Source organism: Heterodontus francisci, chromosome 37 (genome assembly GCF_036365525.1).
Source record: "Heterodontus francisci isolate sHetFra1 chromosome 37, sHetFra1.hap1, whole genome shotgun sequence".
Classification (NCBI taxonomy): domain Eukaryota; kingdom Metazoa; phylum Chordata; class Chondrichthyes; order Heterodontiformes; family Heterodontidae; genus Heterodontus; species Heterodontus francisci.
This window is the reverse complement of record NC_090407.1, coordinates 37,889,329-37,909,445: the sequence shown is the minus strand read 5'-3', so window position 1 is coordinate 37,909,445 and position 20,117 is coordinate 37,889,329. Positions and strand designations below refer to the sequence as shown.

The window sequence follows — 20,117 nt, the reverse complement described above, 5'->3', positions numbered from 1 at the left end:
AAGTTATGATGAATCTTTATAAAACACTGGTTTTTCCTTAACTGCAGTATTGTGTCCAATTTTGGACAACACATAATAAGAAGGATGTGAAGGTTTTAGAGAGGGTACAGAAAAGATTTACGAGTGGTTCCAAGGACGAGGGACTTCAGTTACATGGCTAGATTGGAGAAACTGGGGTTGTTCTCCTTACAGAAGGGAAGGTGGAGAGGAGATTTGATATATGTGTTCAAAATCATGAAGGGTCTAGACAGAGTAGATAGACAGAAACTGTTCCCATTGGCAGAAAGGTCGAGAACCAGAGGACACAGGATTTCAGGCGACTGGCAAAAGAACCAAAGGTGATGTGAGGAAAAACTTTAAGCAGCAAGTGGTTAGGATCTGGAATGCACTGCCTGTGCGTGTGGTGGAGGCAGCTGTAATCGTGCCTTTCAAAAAGGAACTGGATAAGCACCTGAAGAGAAAACATTTGCAGGGCTATGGGGAAAGGCAAGGAGGGGCAGTGGGACTAGCTAAGTTGCTCTTGCAGAGAGCTGGCACGAAACTGATGGGCCAAATAGCCCTCTTCCGTGCTGTAACCATTCTATGATTCTTCAAGCCACTGCCCATTTTAAATGTAGATGTTTTAAGTGGTGCAGAATGTACTAGTGACATCAATTTTAGTTTAAAATAGAAACAAAAACTACAGGTGGACTTTAAAATCCTTAGAAAGATCAAATTTGACTTAGCTAAACTAGATTTGAATAGGTTGCAACATTTTTTGGCTTACCATTGCAGCTCTTCATCTTAATATGTTCCTGCAGGTCCTCTTTTGCTACTGCCTCAGCACAACGATGACATTTCCCAAAACTGTCGTTCTTGTCACATTCAGTCAGCTTGTGCTCTGTAAGGGTGGCTATTTCTACCACCTGGATAGAAAAAGTATGGCTATGAAAGTGATGTTGAGGAATAAAAGGCTCCATGCTACCTCTGTCATATGAAAACAGATAAGATTTGTGGTATTTACTGTTTCTAACATAGGGTGATAAAATGTTTATGGACTGAACTGAAAAATATCAATTATGTTAATTACTGGAGTGTAGATTCAATAGGTTTCAGATTAGTTATGTGGCATTTGATTCTGAAGTGTAAAGCGCGCACACATCAAAACCAACATCTACATCAGAGGAGAGATGGCTTTGTCGTAAAAGTTGATTTTGTTAGCGAAAAAAATTAACAGCACTATATTGAACCATACAGGGGCATAAAGCACCAATTTAGAAGATAGACAAGCACACTGTAGAACACTTAGTGGCACAGTCCCATTTTGCACTAAATTTATGATAGGGAATTATTTTAAAATAAAACAGTACCTATATACACACACATGTACAGAACATAAAGGATCACCGCACCTTTTAAGTTGGTATTAGGCAAAACAAACCTTGACATTATTCAAAGATGTCAGGATCCCCAAGAGTAATAGTTGACCTGATCTGATTGGGGCAGGTTGGGCAGTTCCGAGATGCTGCAGTAATGGGAAGGGGTCCAACAGCATGAAATGACAAGTTGTTTCGCTATCGGGAAGAATGTGGGGGTTTGGCTGTATTGATGAGAGGGGTACAGGAGAATGGAACGTTAATCCAGTCTCCCCTCCATTATAGGGCCAGAAGCAGAGTGGAAGCCACTTTTCTGTTACTGAGCTGGCAACTGGATCTGTTGATAACAGATAATATGTCTCTAATCAGCTTGCAGATATACTATTAAAAACACAGTAAGTAAAAGCTGGTTTCTGGTTCAATGTGGGAAGGAGCAGCACAGCTAAGCAGGAGGAAGCAGTAGATACTGGGTTGGTTGAGAGAGCAGCCCAAGTTGCATTGGACATTAGTCTGAGGGAGCATGCAGAGTTGGTTCAGGCAGTGCTGTGGAGAATGATGCCATAGTGCCAATGATCTTGGAAATGGAGCTAAGACATTTCACTTAATGGTTTACTTGCAGAAATGGGACTTTGGTCACACTTTTTCCACGGCAGATTTTACTGATTGGCTCAAAATAAAAGTAGATTAGAATTGAAGTAGTAAGGAACATACAAAAACAATGAGGAAAACAACCAGAAAACTAACAGGAACCAATCAATCCTGAATGTCAATCATGGAAACCCAAGTTTAAAAGAAAAACGGTAAACCAATCAATTGCACAAAAAATTTCCAAGTCCTTTGATCTGTCCATTTGTGTGCTCAATAACTAAAATTTGCAATACAAGTTTAAAAAATGCTTTACCAGGTCTCCCCAGCAGCCAAATTTAGTGATTTTAATTGAAGAAAGACTTAGAGATGGATAGGCAGAGATAGAAAAAGGGAGATGGACAGGTTTAATCAGGTTACAGTGAAATAGGAAGTTTTTCAGCATATATTACTTAAGATAGCTGATTTTTTTTTTTGTTTTCATAAACAGCAACAACTTGAATTTTGATAGCCCTTCAGGTTAAAACCTGTAACACCTGTGAACAAAACCAAGAGTGATCAGCTAGTATAGAGTTAACTTAGTCATGTTGGAGACTTATACTACCATTCAGCCTGTTCTTTAGAGACTAAAGGCCCTGTTGTCCTCAGTCACTCTAGCACGATGCTGGAATGTCATACTCCTTATTGAAAAAAGGAGCAGAAATCAGACTTCACTCAGTATGAATAAAGTCATGAGATAAAACGTGCATTTAAATTCACACCATGACACAATGTATCATCATAATCCAGCTCACTTGCTTATAACCTTTGACATTTCAAATATTTGCTAGTTCCGAAGAAGGGTCACTGACCCGAAACGTTAACTCTGCTTCTCTTTCCACAGATGCTGCCAGACCTGCTGAGTGGTTTCAGCATTTCTTGTTTTTATTTCAGATTTTCAGCATCCGCAGTATTTTGCTTTTATCATCATAATATCTTGACTAATATAGTTCAAGTCTATCTTGCCCACAGTCACATATTTATTTTGTGTATCATATACTCTTGATCTCTCTTTTCACTGATAGCTCCATTCGGCTGGATTTGTTTTGAGTTTTCAGATCACAGTTCATGAGACTTCAGACATTTGGGATGCAACACCTCAAATTTGTAACTATCTTTCACAGAATCACATGGATTCTTCACCACTGTTTGGAGGGGTGTAGATGAAGGATAGTAGCCAAGTTTAGTCCTGGCCTCACCCAGCTTCTATATATGCATACTTTCCAGTATGGTCACTGAGTGATCAGTAACTGAACCCTAGCTGAGCTTACTCCCAACTAAGTCTCTGAGTGTCAATTGAGCTTTGAATTTGAGATCATCCCAAAAGAGACAACAATTTTCGATTAAATACCCTTTTTCAACATCTTTAGTTCACAGACACTGACGTGAATTGTAGTTCCAACTAAGATTAGCCGATGACAGTTAGTGGTTGAAACCTCGGAGCTTCCTGATCTGTGTCGCTCAGTACTGCACCATGCAGTGCATTTACCCACTATAAAATTGGGCAGGAGTGGTACATACTGCAATCTTAAAAATACTAGAGAAGAGTTTTAAAAATAAATCAACATGTAACTTTCTACAAAGCAATCTATAGCAAAGGTCAGCTGCAGAACAAGACTTAGCTATGTATCATGCAGCTCAGTTTGTAAAAAGAAAATTGTGTAGATCTGAATTCCACTGTCCAGCCAAGAGTTGCAGTTGCAATTAGAAAATTTTACCTTCCACACCTTTGACTGATCCAAGCCATAAATCTCAGCAAAACAAGGGCAGTATTAAAAATTGAGTATATTTATCAAGTGAGTACACAACAGAATTTGAATTGAAGTACACTCTAGACCAAAATCTATCTATTTGAAGACCTGTTGTCTTAAATGTATAAAGTTTGAGGCTGCTTGAGTATACAATAGGATATGGATAATTGGCTAGAATCTAAAAGAAAAACAAAATTGAAATATTACTGCCTACAAAAGACTTGTGCAAAACCACACTTTCTATATAAACTCATTTGAAAACTTTCAAAAACTAGCTGAAGTGGGTTTCAGTGCCTGAGAGGAATAGAAAATTAAATACTGATCACTTAAATATCATTAACCAACAAAAATGCATTCAACGGTCTGTGCCCCAACATAAGTGGCATTTTTGTATTTAGCACCTAAATATATTCTTTAAAAGCTCTACTCCAACTCGACTATTGAACTGGAAGTTCTGCCAGATATGTCTGGATAGGACAGTGAAAATTGCCAATGAATTCTACATACCTGTTTGCAATGCTCACAACGTCGCAACATTGGACAGTGCTTCCAGTAATGGATGTCCAAGCCTTCATCAGTAAACATTTCATCCCTCTCCCCACAGAATATGCACAAACTGAAAGAGGAAATGAGATATAACAAACTCAGTCTGTAAGGGACAGAGCCATTACTTTACTTTGCCATTTAAATTATTACAGGCTGATCTCCGGATCTTCTAGTATTTGGATCAAGAGACACACTGGGAGCAGACTGCTCGCCTCAACACGCAGTTGAAGGACAAAGCACTAAGACTAACTTGAGGGCACCAGTACAAAGCCAGCAAACACAATGTCCATTTAAAAGAAAATTAACTGTAAGTAACTAGTAAACCTAGCTCAAAAAGGAATAAATTACAAATTGGATTTGGCACCGAGTTCTAAAAGAAAACTGCATAGCACTCACAGTACAAACTGCACTGACATCTAGTATCCAACCCACCTGGCCAAAGAAAGACCATGACCCCTATCAATCCATAATGCTGTTGCTATCCGAGTCTACAGAACCAATTAAGAGTTCAGTGCACGTACTGCTAAGCGCTACAAGGAAATCCCTGTTTATTATTCAGCTTGCAGAATCCTGATTGTGTATGTTTACTGTACTCTTTTTCATATTTTGTTTTTGCCAAAATCTTCACAGACAGGAAATTAAAGAAGAAAAGCCTTGGGGTAGTACTTGCAGTGCAAAACACACACAAATGCAGATCTCCCACAGCATTCCTCAATGTATTGGAGGAGATGCTGTTTAAAGATAAAGATATTTATACCATTCAGGGGACATCATGATCATTCATTTATAATGACTGAAGGCAACCATTCAATTTATATGTAGTTACAAAAGTGCCTCTGTGTTTCGTTTAATATATTTTGAGGATTCATTTTTGAAAGATTGAAGAAATGTTAAACTTTGGGATTTTCAAAGGCAGTCATGTCAAGGCCACTTGACTTTGAAAAAAGAGTCTTTGGAAATGCTTTTTTAACAACAGGCATGGAGAGGTCTCGTGAGGAAAACGAGCCTTTCCGGGAAACCACCTGACTTCCAGCTCAACAAACGAGAGAACTTTGGACACCTGAAGAAGTTGTTCACAAAAAAGTCACAGGTCAAGATTGATGGAGGTCAAAAGATTGACCTCCTGTTGTTGGTTTTGCTTTTGATTTAGTTTTGAGTTGGGGTTGAACTGTATAAAAAGGGAGAGAGCTTCCAAGGAGAGAAGAGAATTCCCAAGGAAGGAGAGAAGAGAATTCCCAAGGAAGGAGATAAGACCACAACCCAGCTCAGCTTTCCAGCACCTCTCTGAAAGACCCTGAGAAGTCCATTGTGTCAACCCATCTCATGCCTGCTAAATTAATTCTCAAAACCACCTGAAAACAACAGTTCTAAAAGATCCCAGTGACCTGTCTACGTGTACTCGGAGGCCATAGTGTACGCCAGTTTTGGAACACAACATATCTTATCTGCTGTTTCTTCAAAAATGAGCAATTATTCAGCCCAAGTGTTTTTTTTTGTCTGTAAAAGAGCTCCAAACAAAAATCCCTTTTATTTTTAGTATGTGTGAGTGGCTAATGTTAAAAAAAAAACTGTAATACTTCAATCTGTGTGTTTACGCTTTACTTCATTACTGGTTAGTGTGTTTTATTCTGGGAAAAATAGAGTATGTGATTGACTGTATCGGTAAGTGGGAAAATTAAATAGATGTTGTGACCTGTGGAGAAGTGGTACTAGAATAAACAGTTCACTCCTCCCGCCTCGATCGTAATAGTAGCCATCCTGGAATTTCTACTGGTACTTTGGGGATCATGCTCCCTGACACACTTCTTTATTCTGTGAGCTTTAACTCTGAAGTTTATAGTGCAGTTATAATTGGAAACTAACCATAGCTAGGAATGTGTAATCAGTAGTCTGTTATTTTTTCTCTCAAATACTGTTGGACGAATACATTTCATCTAACTAAAGCTTTAAAATGCGTCTAAGTTTTCTTCAAATAATTTTTAAAAATTAAATAAGTTTTCTTAAGGACTGAGAGTGAGGCACTTGGCTATTGTAAATGCTATGATACATCCTGGGAAATTGTGCAAAGTTCACCTTTTAACTTGTTACAGGCAGGTGGGAAATGATAGGGGTGGTTTCTCTTTTTCACCTCTCAAATGACCGAAGACAGCGTGTTTTAAAAAAGTGTTTTATCCTCTGAGCATTTTAATGGTCAATGAACAGACAAATGAAAGTTTTCTCGTAGGTTTAAAGAAAGATAAATATTCACAACTTCAACCACACACGCATACAAGAAAAGATAAGAGAATAAAATATTGCATGCATTTAGGTCTGATGGTTTTAAAAAGAGTTTGTTGTGAAACCTTATTTGTTTCCCCGGGAGGCAGATTTAAAAACGGATGCCAAACTTTGGAAAATTTCAGGTTGGTGGATGCTTTGGTTGCAGCAGACTTAGAACATATAGAACATAGAACATTACAGCGCAGTACAGGCCCTTCGGCCCTCGATGTTGCGCCGACCTGTGAAACCATCTGACCTACACTATTCCATTTTCATCCATATGTCTATCCAATGACCACTTAAATGCCCTTAAAGTTGGCGAGTCTACTACTGTTGCAGGCAGGGCGTTCCACGCCCCTACTACTCTCTGAGTAAAGAAACTACCTCTGACATCTGTCCTATATCTATCACCCCTCAACTTAAAGCTATGTCCCCTCGTGTTTGCCATCACCATCCGAGGAAAAAGACTCTCACTATCCACCCTATCTAACCCTCTGATTATCTTATATGTCTCTATTAAGTCACCTCTCCTCCTCCTTCTCTCCAACGAAAACAACCTCAAGTCCCTCAGCCTTTCCTCGTAAGACCTTCCCTCCATACCAGGCAACATCCTAGTAAATCTCCTCTGCACCCTTTCCAGAGCTTCCACATCCTTCCTATAATGCGTTGACCAGAACTGCACGCAATACTCCAGGTGCGGCCGCACCAGAGTTTTGTACAGCTGCAGCATGACCTCGTGGCTCCGAAACCCGATCCCCCTACTAATAAAAGCTAACACACCATATGCCTTAACAGCCCTATTAACCTGGGTGGCAACTTTCAGGGATTTATGTACCTGGACACCAAGATCTCTCTGCTCATCTACACTACCAAGAATCTTCCCATTAGCCCAGTACTCTGCATTCCTGTTACACCTTCCAAAGTGAATCACCTCACACTTTTCCGCATTATACTTCTTTGGTCAAATCTCAGTCACAGTTTAATGGCTAAGATTCTGTTACAATTTCTCGTGTAGGGAGTTTCAAAGGTCACCTTTTTGGCTCTGCCTCTAGGTAGTTTTAAGATGTTATTCTGGCAGGGTCCTCTTTCTTGCTGGAATGGGCCCCTCTCTTTCTTCTGGCTTTCTGTACACAAAAATGTCTCTTATTAAGATTCCTCATAAGAGACCTGGTTTCTGTCAGGTGACCAAAGTTTCTCGTCCATTGTGTTTTCATAAATGGTACTTGATGATGTGATCATTGTTTGACAATGGGTTTGGATATTTCTCATCTCGATGCCATCTTGATAAAGTAGTTTTTTTCCCTACACCCATTATCCTGAGTTTGAGTCTGGTGTCTTCATGTCTGCCAAGTCATTGTTAGCCTAACGTAACACTGAATGAGCCATGTACGTTTCTAATGCTTTGTTCAACACTTGACCAGATATATGGCTGGTCCAGTTAAGATTCTGGTCAGTGGTAACACCCAAGATGTTGATGGTGGGGGAATTCAGTGATGGTAATGCTGTTGAATATCAAGGGGTGATGGTTAGATTCTGTCTGGTTGGAGATGGTCATTGCCTGGCACTTCTGTGGCATGAATGTTACTTGCCAATTATCAACCCAAGCCTGAATGTTGTCCAGGTTTTGCTAATGCGGGCACGCACTATTTCAGTATCTGAGGAGTCACGAATGGGACTGAACATTGTGCAATTAGCGAACATCGCCATTTCTGACCTTATGACAGAGGAAGGTGATTGCTAAGCAACTGAAGATGGTTGGGCCTAGGACACTACCTTGAGGAACACCTGTGACTGGGGTAACTAGCCTTCAACAAACACAACAATCTTCCTCAGTGCTAGGTATGACTCCAACCAGTAGAGAGTTTTCTGCCCCCGATTCTGAGTGACTTCAATTTTGGCAGAGCTTCTTAATGCCCCATACACACAGCCAAATGCTGCCTTGATGTCAAGTGCGGTCACTCTCACCAACCTTCTGGAATTCAGCTCTTTTGTTTATGTTTGGACCAAGGCTGTAATGAGGTCTGTAGCTGAGTGGCCCCAACAGAACCCAAACTGAGCATCGGTGAGCAGGTTGTTGCTGAGTGCCACCGATAGCACTGTTGACACGTTCATCACTTTGTTGATGACTGAGAGTAGACTGATGAGGTTGTAACTGGCCAGGTAGGATTTGTCCTGCTTTTTGTGGACAGGACATACCTGGGCAATTTCTACATTGCCAGATAGATGCCTGTGTTGTCGCTGTAATGGAACAGCTTGTCTGAGAGTTGCTAGTTCTGGAACCCATGTTTTCAGTACTGCAACCGGGGTGTTGTCAGGACACATAGCCTTTGCAGTACCCAGTGCTTTCAGACATTTCTTGATCTATGTGGTGTATATCAAATTGACTGAAGACTGGCATCGATGATAGTGGGGATCTCAGAAGGAGGCCGAGATAGATCATCCACTGGGCACTTCTGGCTGAAGATGTCCGCAATGCTTCAGCCTTGTATTTTGCACTGAATGGAAATATTTTTGGAGCCTCTTTCGGTTTGTTAATTAATTGTCCACCGCCGTTCAGGACTGGATGCGGCAGGACTGCAGAGCTTTGATTTAATCTGATCTGCTGGTTGTGGGATGACTTAGCTCTGTCTATAGCCTGCTGCTTAGCATGCATGTAGTCCTGTGTTGTAGCTTCACCAGGTTGGCACCTTATTTTAGGTATGCCTGGTGCTGCTTCTGGCAAGCTCTCCTACACTCTTCATTGAACCAGGGTTGGTCCCCCGGCTTGATTGTAATGTTAGAGTGAGGGATATGCCGAGCCAGAAGGTTACAGATTGTGATTGAATACAATTCTGCTGCTGCTGATGATCCACAGTGCCTCATGAATGCCCAGTTTTGAGCTGCTAGATCGGTTCTGAATCTATCCCATTTAATAAGGTGGTCGTGCCACACAACACGATGGAGGGTGCCTCAGTGTGAATGAAGATGGGACTTCGTCTTCACAAGAACTGTGCGGAAGTCACTCTCACCAACACTGTCATGGACAGATGCATCTGTGACACGTAGATTGGTGAGGACAAGATCAAGTAGGTTTTCCCTCCTGTTGATTCTCTCACCACCTGCAGCAGACCCAGTCTGGCAAGCAGCTTGGTTAGTAGTGGTGCTACCAAGCCACTCGGTGATGGACATTGAAGTCATCTACCCAAAGTACATTTTGTGCCCTTGCTACCCTCAGTGCTTTTTCCGTGGTGTTCAATGTGGAGGAGCACCGATTCATCAGCTGAGGGAAGGTGGTAATCAGCAGGAGGTTTCTTTGCCCGTATTTGATCTGATGCCACGAGACCTCATGGGGTTGAGGGCTCCCAGGGCCACTTCCTTCTGACTGTATACCACTGTGCCACCTTCTCTGTTGGGTCTGTCCTGCCACTGGGACAGGTGATTGGGGAGTCTGGGTTATTGGTTGTCAGGTATAATTCTGAGAGTATGAGCATGTCAGGCTGTTGCTTGACTAGTCTGTGGGACAGCTCTCCCAAATTTGGCACAAATCCTCAGATATTAGTGAGGACGACGCTGCGGGGTTGATTGGGCACAGTGTGCCTTTGACATTTCCGGTGCCTAGGTCGATGCTGCCTAGTCGGTCCGGTTTTATTCTTATTTGACTTTTCTGTAGTGGTTTGATACAACTGAGTGACTTGCTAGGCCATTTCAGAAGAAAGTTAAGAGTCATAAGAGCCATAGAGATTATACAGCACAGAAACAGGCCCTTCAGCGCATCGTGTCCGTGCCGGCCATCAGGCACCTACCTATTCTATTCTAATCCCATTTTCAAGCACTTGGCCCGTAGCCTTGTATCCTATGGCGTTTCAAGTGGTCATCTAGATACTTCTTAAATGTTGTGAGGGTTCCTGCCTCCAGCACCCCTTCAGGCAGTGTGTTCCAGATTCCAACCACCCTCTGGGTGAAAAGATTTGTCCTCAGATCCCCTCTGAACCTTCAATCTATTCCCCCTGGTTACTGACACCTTGGCTAAGGAGTTCCAGGTCTCGAGAGGAAGGGAATCTTTGAGATCAGCAGAAGCTAAAAAGCATGGAAACATTTGGGGCTGTTTCCTAAGAAGTAGAGCAGATTTAAAGGAGGTGGAGGATGGAAAAGAGAGACAGGTTGGTGATGTCAGCAAGTATGGGGTAAAGAAGCAAAGTCGAGAAGTTAGGGGCAAGGATGCATGGGCTTTGAGGAAGCAGATGGTACTTTTTGGAAAAGGTAAGTGGGCTGAGAGGAATGGGGAAGAAACTGCAAAAGGAGAATGGTGAAGGCATGGTTGGATGGAGTACAGAGAGGGAGATGGAATTTGGGGTTAGGAAAAGAGGTCAGGGAGGCAGTGGCTGCTAATAGGATGGTCTCCGTTTTGCACCCAAAAAGTCCAACAGTTCTTTGTATTTTGAATCAGAGGTGAGAATTTGGGGTGAGGTCTAAGGAGTTTGGGGTCATTTCTGCTTTTCAGGACGATCTTGAAGTAGTAAATGGGTTTGGTTAGAGAAAGGGAGCAAAAGTACAATTTGGGCTGGCCCAGTTAGAGCTGACAGAGGACAGCCAAATCGAGCAAGTGCGTTCAAGCCTTTGGATTGTGGATTTGAGGCTGCAGGCTGGTAGTGTTGTGTCATGGCAGCAATTGAGATGGGAGATGACACAGGATTTGAGGGGGAAAGGGGAGACGAAAATGGAGGAAACAGAATTATGCAGAAAGTTAACAGAGATGCCAATGTCAAAGCAAGTAGTGGGTCAGAGAGACAGGATCTTGAAGCAAGGATAGGATTCAAGAGAAGTTGAAGAAACCTGATCAAACGGTACACATCATTAAAGACGCAATAGGTAACAGTGATAGCTGAGCCACATAGGTAGGAAAATCTCAGGTTTGACCTTTCATTTAAGTTGTTTACAGCTGGTGGGATTGTAGATGCTCTATAATTTGTTATAATTGTCCTGGTCCATATTTATCTTTCAATCAACATCACAAAAAAGATTATCTGGCTATCATCACATTGCTGTTAGTGGGAGCTTGCTGTGCGCATATTGGCTGCCACATCTCCTATATTATAACAGTGACTACACTTCAAAAGTGGTTGTAAAGCACTGAGACGTCCGGTGATCCCTTTACAGCCAACTTGTTGGAATCGCTTGAGCTATGCTGCTCCTGTGGTTGAATATCATTCCCACATTCATCATCTAGCCTACGTATAAATAGCAATCACTTGGGTAATGTACCAGAGAGCGACAAAAATATGTAAAATTTATCTCAAGAAGAAGTCAACATCTTTGTTTTAGAGTGAGGGGAATGGAAGAAAAGTGTGCACATGCAGGGAAAAAAAATGGAGGAAAAATAAGCTCACACATAAATAAGTAAGAGCAACATCTGATGTTACATTGTAATTACAAAGTTGTAATACAGTCACATGGATCAGATGACTTTAATCTGACCCTGCTTGCAATATTAGAAGTAAATGATATTTCTATTGCTTTAAAAAAAAATGCTTCATATCCTCAGACAAGCAGGTGTCAAATTAGCAATAACAAGATGTTCAGTGGATTCTAGCTGACAGGTTATTGTAGATAAATAATGCATAAAACATTTGATAAATAATGCATAAAACATTTGACAAAATAAGGTACCCATTATAAAAGCAGAAAAGGCCTGTTCAATCCAGGAAAAATGTGCCTTTGGTTTAAGACAATGGTTCATTCACAGCTTCAGCCAGAAATAACATTTGTTCTGAAATATGACTTGCATTTGCCACTAATAGTCCAAACTATGAATTGTAAACTGGTTTTAGGGTAGACTTCATGCTAGCACTCATGTAGACACATTACCGTTACTGATTGGTGGCCAAACAGCCCAAACCTTACACACCAGCCGAAGCATTCCTAAACCTGTTTGCTTTCAATCCAGAGTAAAATGTTCCTAAACTAAAAGCCTGAAGTCTTGGAATAAGCCTGCCGAACTTTTATATCTAAATACAGAACAGCACGAGGGAGAACAGAATGAGGATTTGGGCAAAGCTCCCGCGGGTGTGCGGCCTCGCAACAGCCTGGAAGGTATCCTGTTCCATGATAAATAATGGTGCGCGTAGATGCTGTGTAAAGGGACCGCACTTGAAAAACTTGACCACATACAACTAAATTTTAAAGGGAACATTGATCTGAAGTTTTCCGCAACTCTACCCAAAATTCTATTTATTGCTAACATATGTGCTGTAGTGCTTGCAACTGATGCTTGTGTATATACAATGGCACAGAGTCTGTTTGACTGTTAATGAAGAAACTGATACGAAAGCATAGTGCAAAGGAGTCTAGTCGGAAATGGGTTGCAGACATCAAAGTTAAATGAGGACTTACTTATCCAAATAATTAGCCACTGAAGATTGGTCATCTCCCATCTCTGGTTGTGGGGCTGGAGCTTTATTTCCATGATCTAGCGAAAGAAATACAGATGATCAAAAACACCAATAAATTATCTTTTCAGTACAGTTAATTATACTAAGTTCAAATATTACTGTGAATTACTTCAATATCACTTTAATTAATGGATACATAAGTGTATTACTGCTTACCTCAGGTTATAGCGCATTCATTCTTACGTGATTATAGCTAACCTCATTTACTTTGGCATTTAGCTCTTTTCTGGTAAGGATTAATACTTACACCAACTGGAATCAGGAAGGAAATTGATAGATATTCTGTCACAGAATTTCTAGCTGTAACAAATAAGGAACACCTCCTTTGGCATAGCAAGTTATTCCTATTCTGAGTGTACTCATGCCACTCTTGAGTCACGACTTAACTTGGAACATTTTTGATAAGTGCATAAAATAGTCTGATGTTACTACCTTGCTTATATATGTCTCCCGTTGCTTTGGGAGAACGGTCATCTTTTATTTGACTATGCAGCTGAGACTGTAATGTTATTAAGTGAGGAATTGTGGGGCAAGTCTGTGCCCTACACACAATACAGAACAGATGCAACAGGGCAACTCAGGCCCAGACATTGTGCATGAGAAAACAAAGGTATACTGTAAATTGATGTAGGAACCTAGGAGCAGTAGGCCATTCAGCCCACTGAGGCTGCTCCACCATTCAATTTGATCATGGCTGATCATTCACTTCAATGCCTTTTTCCCACACTATCCCCATATCCCCTTACGTCATTTGTATTTAGAAATCTGTCAATCTCTGCTTTAAACATGACTGAGCTTCCAAAGCCCTCTGGGGTAGAGAACTCCAAAGATTCACAGCCCTCTGAGTGAAGAAATATCTCATCTCTGTCCTAAGTGGCTTCCCTCTTATTTTGAAATTGTGTCCCCTGGTTCTAGATTTCACAACCAGGGGAAGCATCTTAGCTGCATCTACCCTGTCAATCCCTTTAAGTATTTCGTAAGTTTCAATGAGATCACCTCATTCTTTGAAACTCTAGAGAATACAGGCTCAGTTTTCCCAATCTCTCTTCATAGGACAGTCCCGCCTTCCGGGAACAAGGCCGGTGAATCTTCGTTGCACTCCCTCTGTAGCAATAATATCCTTCCTAAGGTAAGGGGACCAAAACTGCACAGACTACTCCAGGTGTGATCTAACCAAGGTTTTATACTATTGAAGCACGACTTCACTACTCCCGTACTCAAATCCTCTTGCGATAAAGGCCAACATACCATTTGCCTTCCTAATTGCTTGCTGCACCTGCATATTAGCTTTCAGTGACTTACTGACAAGGACGGGACACCCAGTTCCCTTTGTACATCTATACTTTCTAATCTCTTACCATTTAAGAAATACTCTGCACATCTATTCCTCTTACCAAAGTGGATAACCTCACATTTTTCCACATTATATTCCATCTGCCATGTCCTTGCCCACTCAATAAGTCTGTCCAAATCCCCTCGAAGCCGCTTTGCATCTTCCTCACAACGCACATTCCCATCTAGTTTTGTGTAATCTGCAAACTTGGAAATACTACATTTGGTCCCCACATCCAAATCATTGATATATACTGTGAACAGCTGCGGCCCAAGCACTGATCCCTGCGGTACCCCACTAGTCACAGCCTGCCAACATGAAAATGACCCATTTATTCCTACTCCGTTTTCTGTCTGTTAACCAATCCTTAGTCCATGCCAGCATATTACCTCCTATCCCAGGTGCTTTAATTTTGCTAACCAACCTCCTGTGGGGGACTTTATCAAAGGCCTTCTGAAAAACCAAGTATACCACATCCATAACTCTCCTTTATCAATTCTGTTTGTAACATCCTCAAAAAATTCCAACAGCTTCGTCAAACACGATTTCCCAATAATAAATCCATGCCGACTATGCCCTATCAGATTATTATCCAAGTGTCCATTTATCACATCCTTTAGAATAGATTCTAGCATTTTCCCAATGACTAATGTAAGGCTAACTGGTCCATAATTCCCTTTTTACTCTCTCCCTCCCTTCTTGCTGCGTTTAATTTAGTCAATTATTGTCTACATATTTTCCGCAGAAATAAAGCCCATGGAAAAGTCTGTATACACATTGCAGAAATATTGCATAATTACATGTTCCACAGCATATTTTAAATGAGAATCCAAATTTTCAGCCAATATCAGGGTACATAAACCATCACAAACTTCTTAAGCCACTAATGTAGGGCCATATGCATTCACAGGATGACATATAATCTAATTTTTCAACAAGGTGCAAGTTTCGAGTGAAGAAATTACACATATAAAAAGCTGGATGTAATTTAATCCTCAAATATTCTTGAAAATCTCAAATCATTCATCACCTAGATTCTTGTCAAGGCAACTTCTTGTCAATACCTATCCTGCCATGTGACTCTGGTAATATTCAGGTTTAGCATCAGAGAGTCATTTATGGCACAGAAGGAGGTGATTCAGCCGATCAAGTCCATGCCAGCTCTCCAAGGAGCAATCCACTTAGTCCCACTCGATCCCCATAGCTCTGCAAGTTTATTCCACTCAAGTGGCCATCCAATTTCCTTTTGAAATCATTGATTGTGGGTGGCGAGTTCCAGGTCATTACTACCTGCTGCATAAAAAGGATATTCCGCACATTCCCCCTGTATCTACATATGAACATATGAATTAGAAGTAGGCCATTCGGACTCTCAAACTGCTCCGCCATTCAATAAGATCATGGCTCATCTGTTCGTGACTCGAATTCCACACTCCCATCTACCCCCGATACCCCTCAATTCCCTTGCCTAACAAGAATCTATCCACAATAATAAAAGCAAAATACAGCAGATGCTGGAAATCTGAAATATAAAGAAATGCTGGAAATACTCAGCAGGTCTGGCAGCATCTATGGAGAGAGAAGCAGGGTTAACAGTTCAGGTCAGTGACCCTTCATCAGAACTGACAAATGTTAGAAATGTAACAGGTTTTAAGCAAATAAAGTGGGGGTGGGGCAAGAGGTAACAAAAGGCAGGGTGTTGATAGGACAGAGGGTCACAGAGAATAATTGACCAGAAGGTCATGGAGAAAAGGCAAACGGTATGTTAATCATGTGCTGAAAGACAAAATGCTAGTGCAGAGAGGGTATTAATAGACAGAAAAATGAATAGCCCTGGCCCAAAGCACAAACATGAAAAAACTGTGGGTAGGCACATGGTAAAAAAATGAATGACGAAACAAACTAAAATAAAACAAATAAAAGATAATAATAAAAAAGAATAACTAAAATTAAAAAGGGGAGCCCGTCATGCTCTGAAATTATTGAACTCAATGTTCAGTCCGACAGGCTGTAGCGTGTCTAATCGGTAAATGAGATGCTGTCCTTGAGCTTGTGTTGATTTTCACTGAAACACTGCAGTAAGCCCATGACAGATATGTGGGGATGAGAGCAGGGGTGTGTGTTGAAATGGCAAGCAACCGGAAGCTCGGACTCATGCTTTCAGACTGAGCAGAGGTGTTCTGCAAAGCGGTCACCCAATCTGCGTTTGGTCTTCCCAATGTAGAGGGGAATCTATCTACCTCCGCCGAAACATATTCAATGACCAGGTGTCCACCATCTTCTGAGGCAGCACCTTCACTGGCCCAAATCCTTCAGTGTCCCGTAGTTCTTGTATCATCAGTTAATGGGAACTGTTTTTCCTTGTCTAACTTGTCTAGGCAGTTTTCTGACAGTTCCAGGTTCTTCTGACAGCTGAATGTCTCTGCCCTGACACAGGGTTTTTATGCTCTGCAACATACCACTTTCCTTCCTGCTGCAGGAAGCTCACGTGATATGAGGGCTGTTATTCACAAGAACTTTATTAAAATCTTGCTATTCAGAGAACTCAAGATGGTTACTGATTTAACCTGACTCACCTATCTACAAGATATTTCATAAGGTTTGATTCTCAAAACAGCCAAATTGCCCAACCACACTTGTCCAGCTATCTCGTCCTTGTTCTGCTTGCTTCTCTTTTATCATTTAACTGCATTACTCACAATGAAGTTAACAATGGTCAGTCACTAGTCAAAAGCGAACAGCAGTTTGTAAAGCAAACCAAGCCCTGAGCAAGCTACTCAGCAGAGCCTGCAGACTATAATGGTTAACAGCATTAAGAAATTAGGTCAATTTACCCCCATTTCCAATACTGTCAGAATTTGCACCTTTACTGGTTTCACCCCACACCTACTTACATTATGTACCATCGGTTTTAACCAGAGTTTATCTGTTCCCAGATCCTAGTGCTCGTATCAGACAGCCTTTGGATAATTACAGTGACATACAGCTCCATAGAGTCACCGAGTTCTATTGGCAGAGAATAGAAGAAGCTATTGAGGAATGCGTAGGTGGTGTCGGTCTGGCACTACTTAGTGAACTAAAGTTGAATGACCAGATCTACAAAATGTGTTGGATAGATTACAAATCATCAATGTAATATTCTGCTGGCCACTCTTTTAAACAGTACTGATGTTTCAACAGAACAGATTTCCTTAACATTGTTGATCTCTTTTTTCTTGCAATTTTCTTCTCTCCTGAAGATGTTGACTTCTCCATGTTGTAAATAGGTACCAGTGTCTCTCATTGGAGTCTATTATTCACATATAAGCTTTGACAGTAGTAGTTCAAAGCTGTCTTTTCCTGCCACACAAGTATTTTCATCCAAAGATTTTTTTTATATACTATTACTGGCCAATGGGCAGTACTCCCGTTCCCAAGAATACAAGAACTAGGAGAAGTAGATCATATGGCCCATCGAGCCTGCTCCGCTATTCAATATGATCATGGCTAACTTTGGGCTTCAATGCCACTTTCCTGCCCGCTCCCCATATCCCTTCATTCCCCGCGAGACCAAAAAATCTATCTATCCCAGCTTTAAACGTATTCAATGATGGAGCATCCGCAACCCTCTGGGGTAGAGAATTCCAAAGATTCACAACCCTTTGAGTGCAGTAATTTCTCCTCACCTCAGTCCTGAATGATTGGTCCTTTATCCTGAGACTGTGTCCCCGTGTTCTAGATTCCCTGACCAGCAGGAACAATCTCTCAGCTTCTACCCTATCAAGCCCCTTCAGAATCTTGTCTGTCTCAATTAGATCGTCTCTCATTCTTCTAAAGTCCAGATATTATCGGCCCAATTTACTCAGCCTCTCATCCCAGGGACCAATTTAGTAAATCTTCGCTGCACTGCCTCCAGTGCATGTATATCTTTTCTTAGATGTGGAGACCACAACTGCACACAGTATTCCAGGTGTGGTCTCACCAAAGCCCTATACAATTTTAGCAAGACTTCTTTATTCCTGTATTCCAATCCCCTTGCAATAAAGGCCAACATGTCATTTGCCTTCCTAATAGCCTGCTGCACCTGCATATTAACTGTGTGACTTGTATGAGTACTCCCAAGTCTCTCTGAACATCAACACTTAGCAGTTTCACACCTTTTAAAAAATATTCTGCTTTTCTATTTTTACGACCAAAGTAAACAACTTCACAATTCCCTACATTATACACCATTTGCCATCTTGTTGCCCACTCACTTAACCTGTCTATATCTCGTTATGAATATATAAAAAAGCAAACTCCACGTCCCCAACAGCATCTAAGACCATACGTTTCCTGTGCCACAAACGCAACCGTTAAAATACAGAGCAAAATGTGGAGCTCCTTCCTTGTTGACCTTTCGATGGGTTCAATAGAAACCAGGTCACATAGCCAAAAAGGGAAATGTGGAGAACAGTACTACAATTCACAGGTCTCTGCTTCGTCATCATTCTAAGGCACTCTGCCAAAAACTATCCCTTCACTTCACGATAACTCACACTAACCTAATGAACTGACATTAACTTGATTAAAAATTTACACACAAAAACAAGTACCCGACTTGAATTGCATATTTCACACTGTAATATAAACTTATGGCTCAGATTACTTTATAATAAAACTTCATAATGGTTTATGATACAATTTAAAACCATTAAATTCTGCTTCAGTTTGGTAATATAGTCTATGACACAAACTCTTTTTTTCAGCAACACAAGTGTCAATCTGCTACTTGGTCACCCCCTCCCACCACTCCAAGGAATAGTAAACTATCTACAGAGTAGAAGAGGGGCCAAGCCAGTCAATCTGTGGGTAGGATACTGTTCTAATTATCCACTAATAGACCTTCTGCGGCACTGAAAAGAAATACAGACTTGCATTTATATAGCACCTTTCACAACCTCAGGATGTCCCAAAGTGCTATACAGCCAACAAAGTACTCTTGAAGTGTCGTCACTTTTGTAATGTAGGAAATGCGGCAGCCAATTTGCGCACAGCAAAATCCCACAAACCGCAATGTAATAATGACCACTCAAAAAATTAATTGGATGAGAAGTTGATGAATCCCCCTGGACCAGATGAGCTACATCCCAGAGTATTGAAGGAGGTGGCTATAGAGATAGTAGATGCATTGGTGCTTATCTTTCAAAATTCTATAGATTTGGAAGGGTTCCTGCAGGCTGGAAAGTAGCAAATGTAACCCCACTATTTAAGAAGGGAGTGAGAGAGAAAATCGAGAACTACAGACCTGTTAGTTTGACGTCAGTAATAAGGAGAATGTTAGAATCTATCATAAAGGATGAGATAACTGGACACTTAGAAAATAATGATATGATTGAGCAGAGTCAACATGGATTTGTGAAAGGGAAATCATGTTTGACAAACCTGTTGGGAGTTTTATGAGGATGTTACTTGTAGCATAGATAAAGGAGGAGAACCAGTGGATGTAGTGTATTTGGATTATCAGAAGGCTTTTGATAAGGTCCCACACAGAAGGCTAGTAAACAAAATTATTGCCCCCAATCCCATGTGCTCTATATTGTTATGGATTGAGAATTGGTTAACAGACAGAAAGCAGAGAGTAGGAATAAATGGGTCATTCTTAGGATGGCAGGCTGTTGTTACTAGTGGGGTACCGCAAGGATCAGTGCTTGGGCCACAGCAGTTTACAATCTATATAAATGACATGGATATGGGGACCAATTGTAACATTTTCAAATTTGTGGATGACACAATACTAGGAGGGAATGCAAGTTGTGAGGAAGATGCAATGAGGCTGACATAAAAATAGGTAGGAAAGTAA

General features: G+C 41.1%; 1 protein-coding gene and 1 non-coding gene across 6 annotated transcripts in view; both read right to left on the bottom strand.

The window, feature by feature from the left end:
• The window catches only part of cep104 (centrosomal protein 104), a 376,777-nt gene that overhangs the window by 85,744 nt on the left and 270,916 nt on the right, over positions 1-20,117 (bottom strand). For all 5 annotated transcript variants that reach the window (XM_068017520.1, XM_068017519.1, XM_068017521.1 and 2 more), the window contains 3 exons: positions 12,905-12,980; positions 4,238-4,346; positions 767-905 (listed from right to left, as the gene is read on the bottom strand). In XM_068017520.1, the coding sequence (XP_067873621.1) occupies positions 767-905; positions 4,238-4,346; positions 12,905-12,980 (324 nt within the window). The remainder of the gene's footprint in view (positions 1-766; positions 906-4,237; positions 4,347-12,904; positions 12,981-20,117) is intronic.
• LOC137352287 (small nucleolar RNA U109) lies at positions 2,523-2,658 on the bottom strand. Its single transcript, XR_010969668.1, has one exon. It is a non-coding gene; the product is annotated as a small nucleolar RNA U109 (small nucleolar RNA).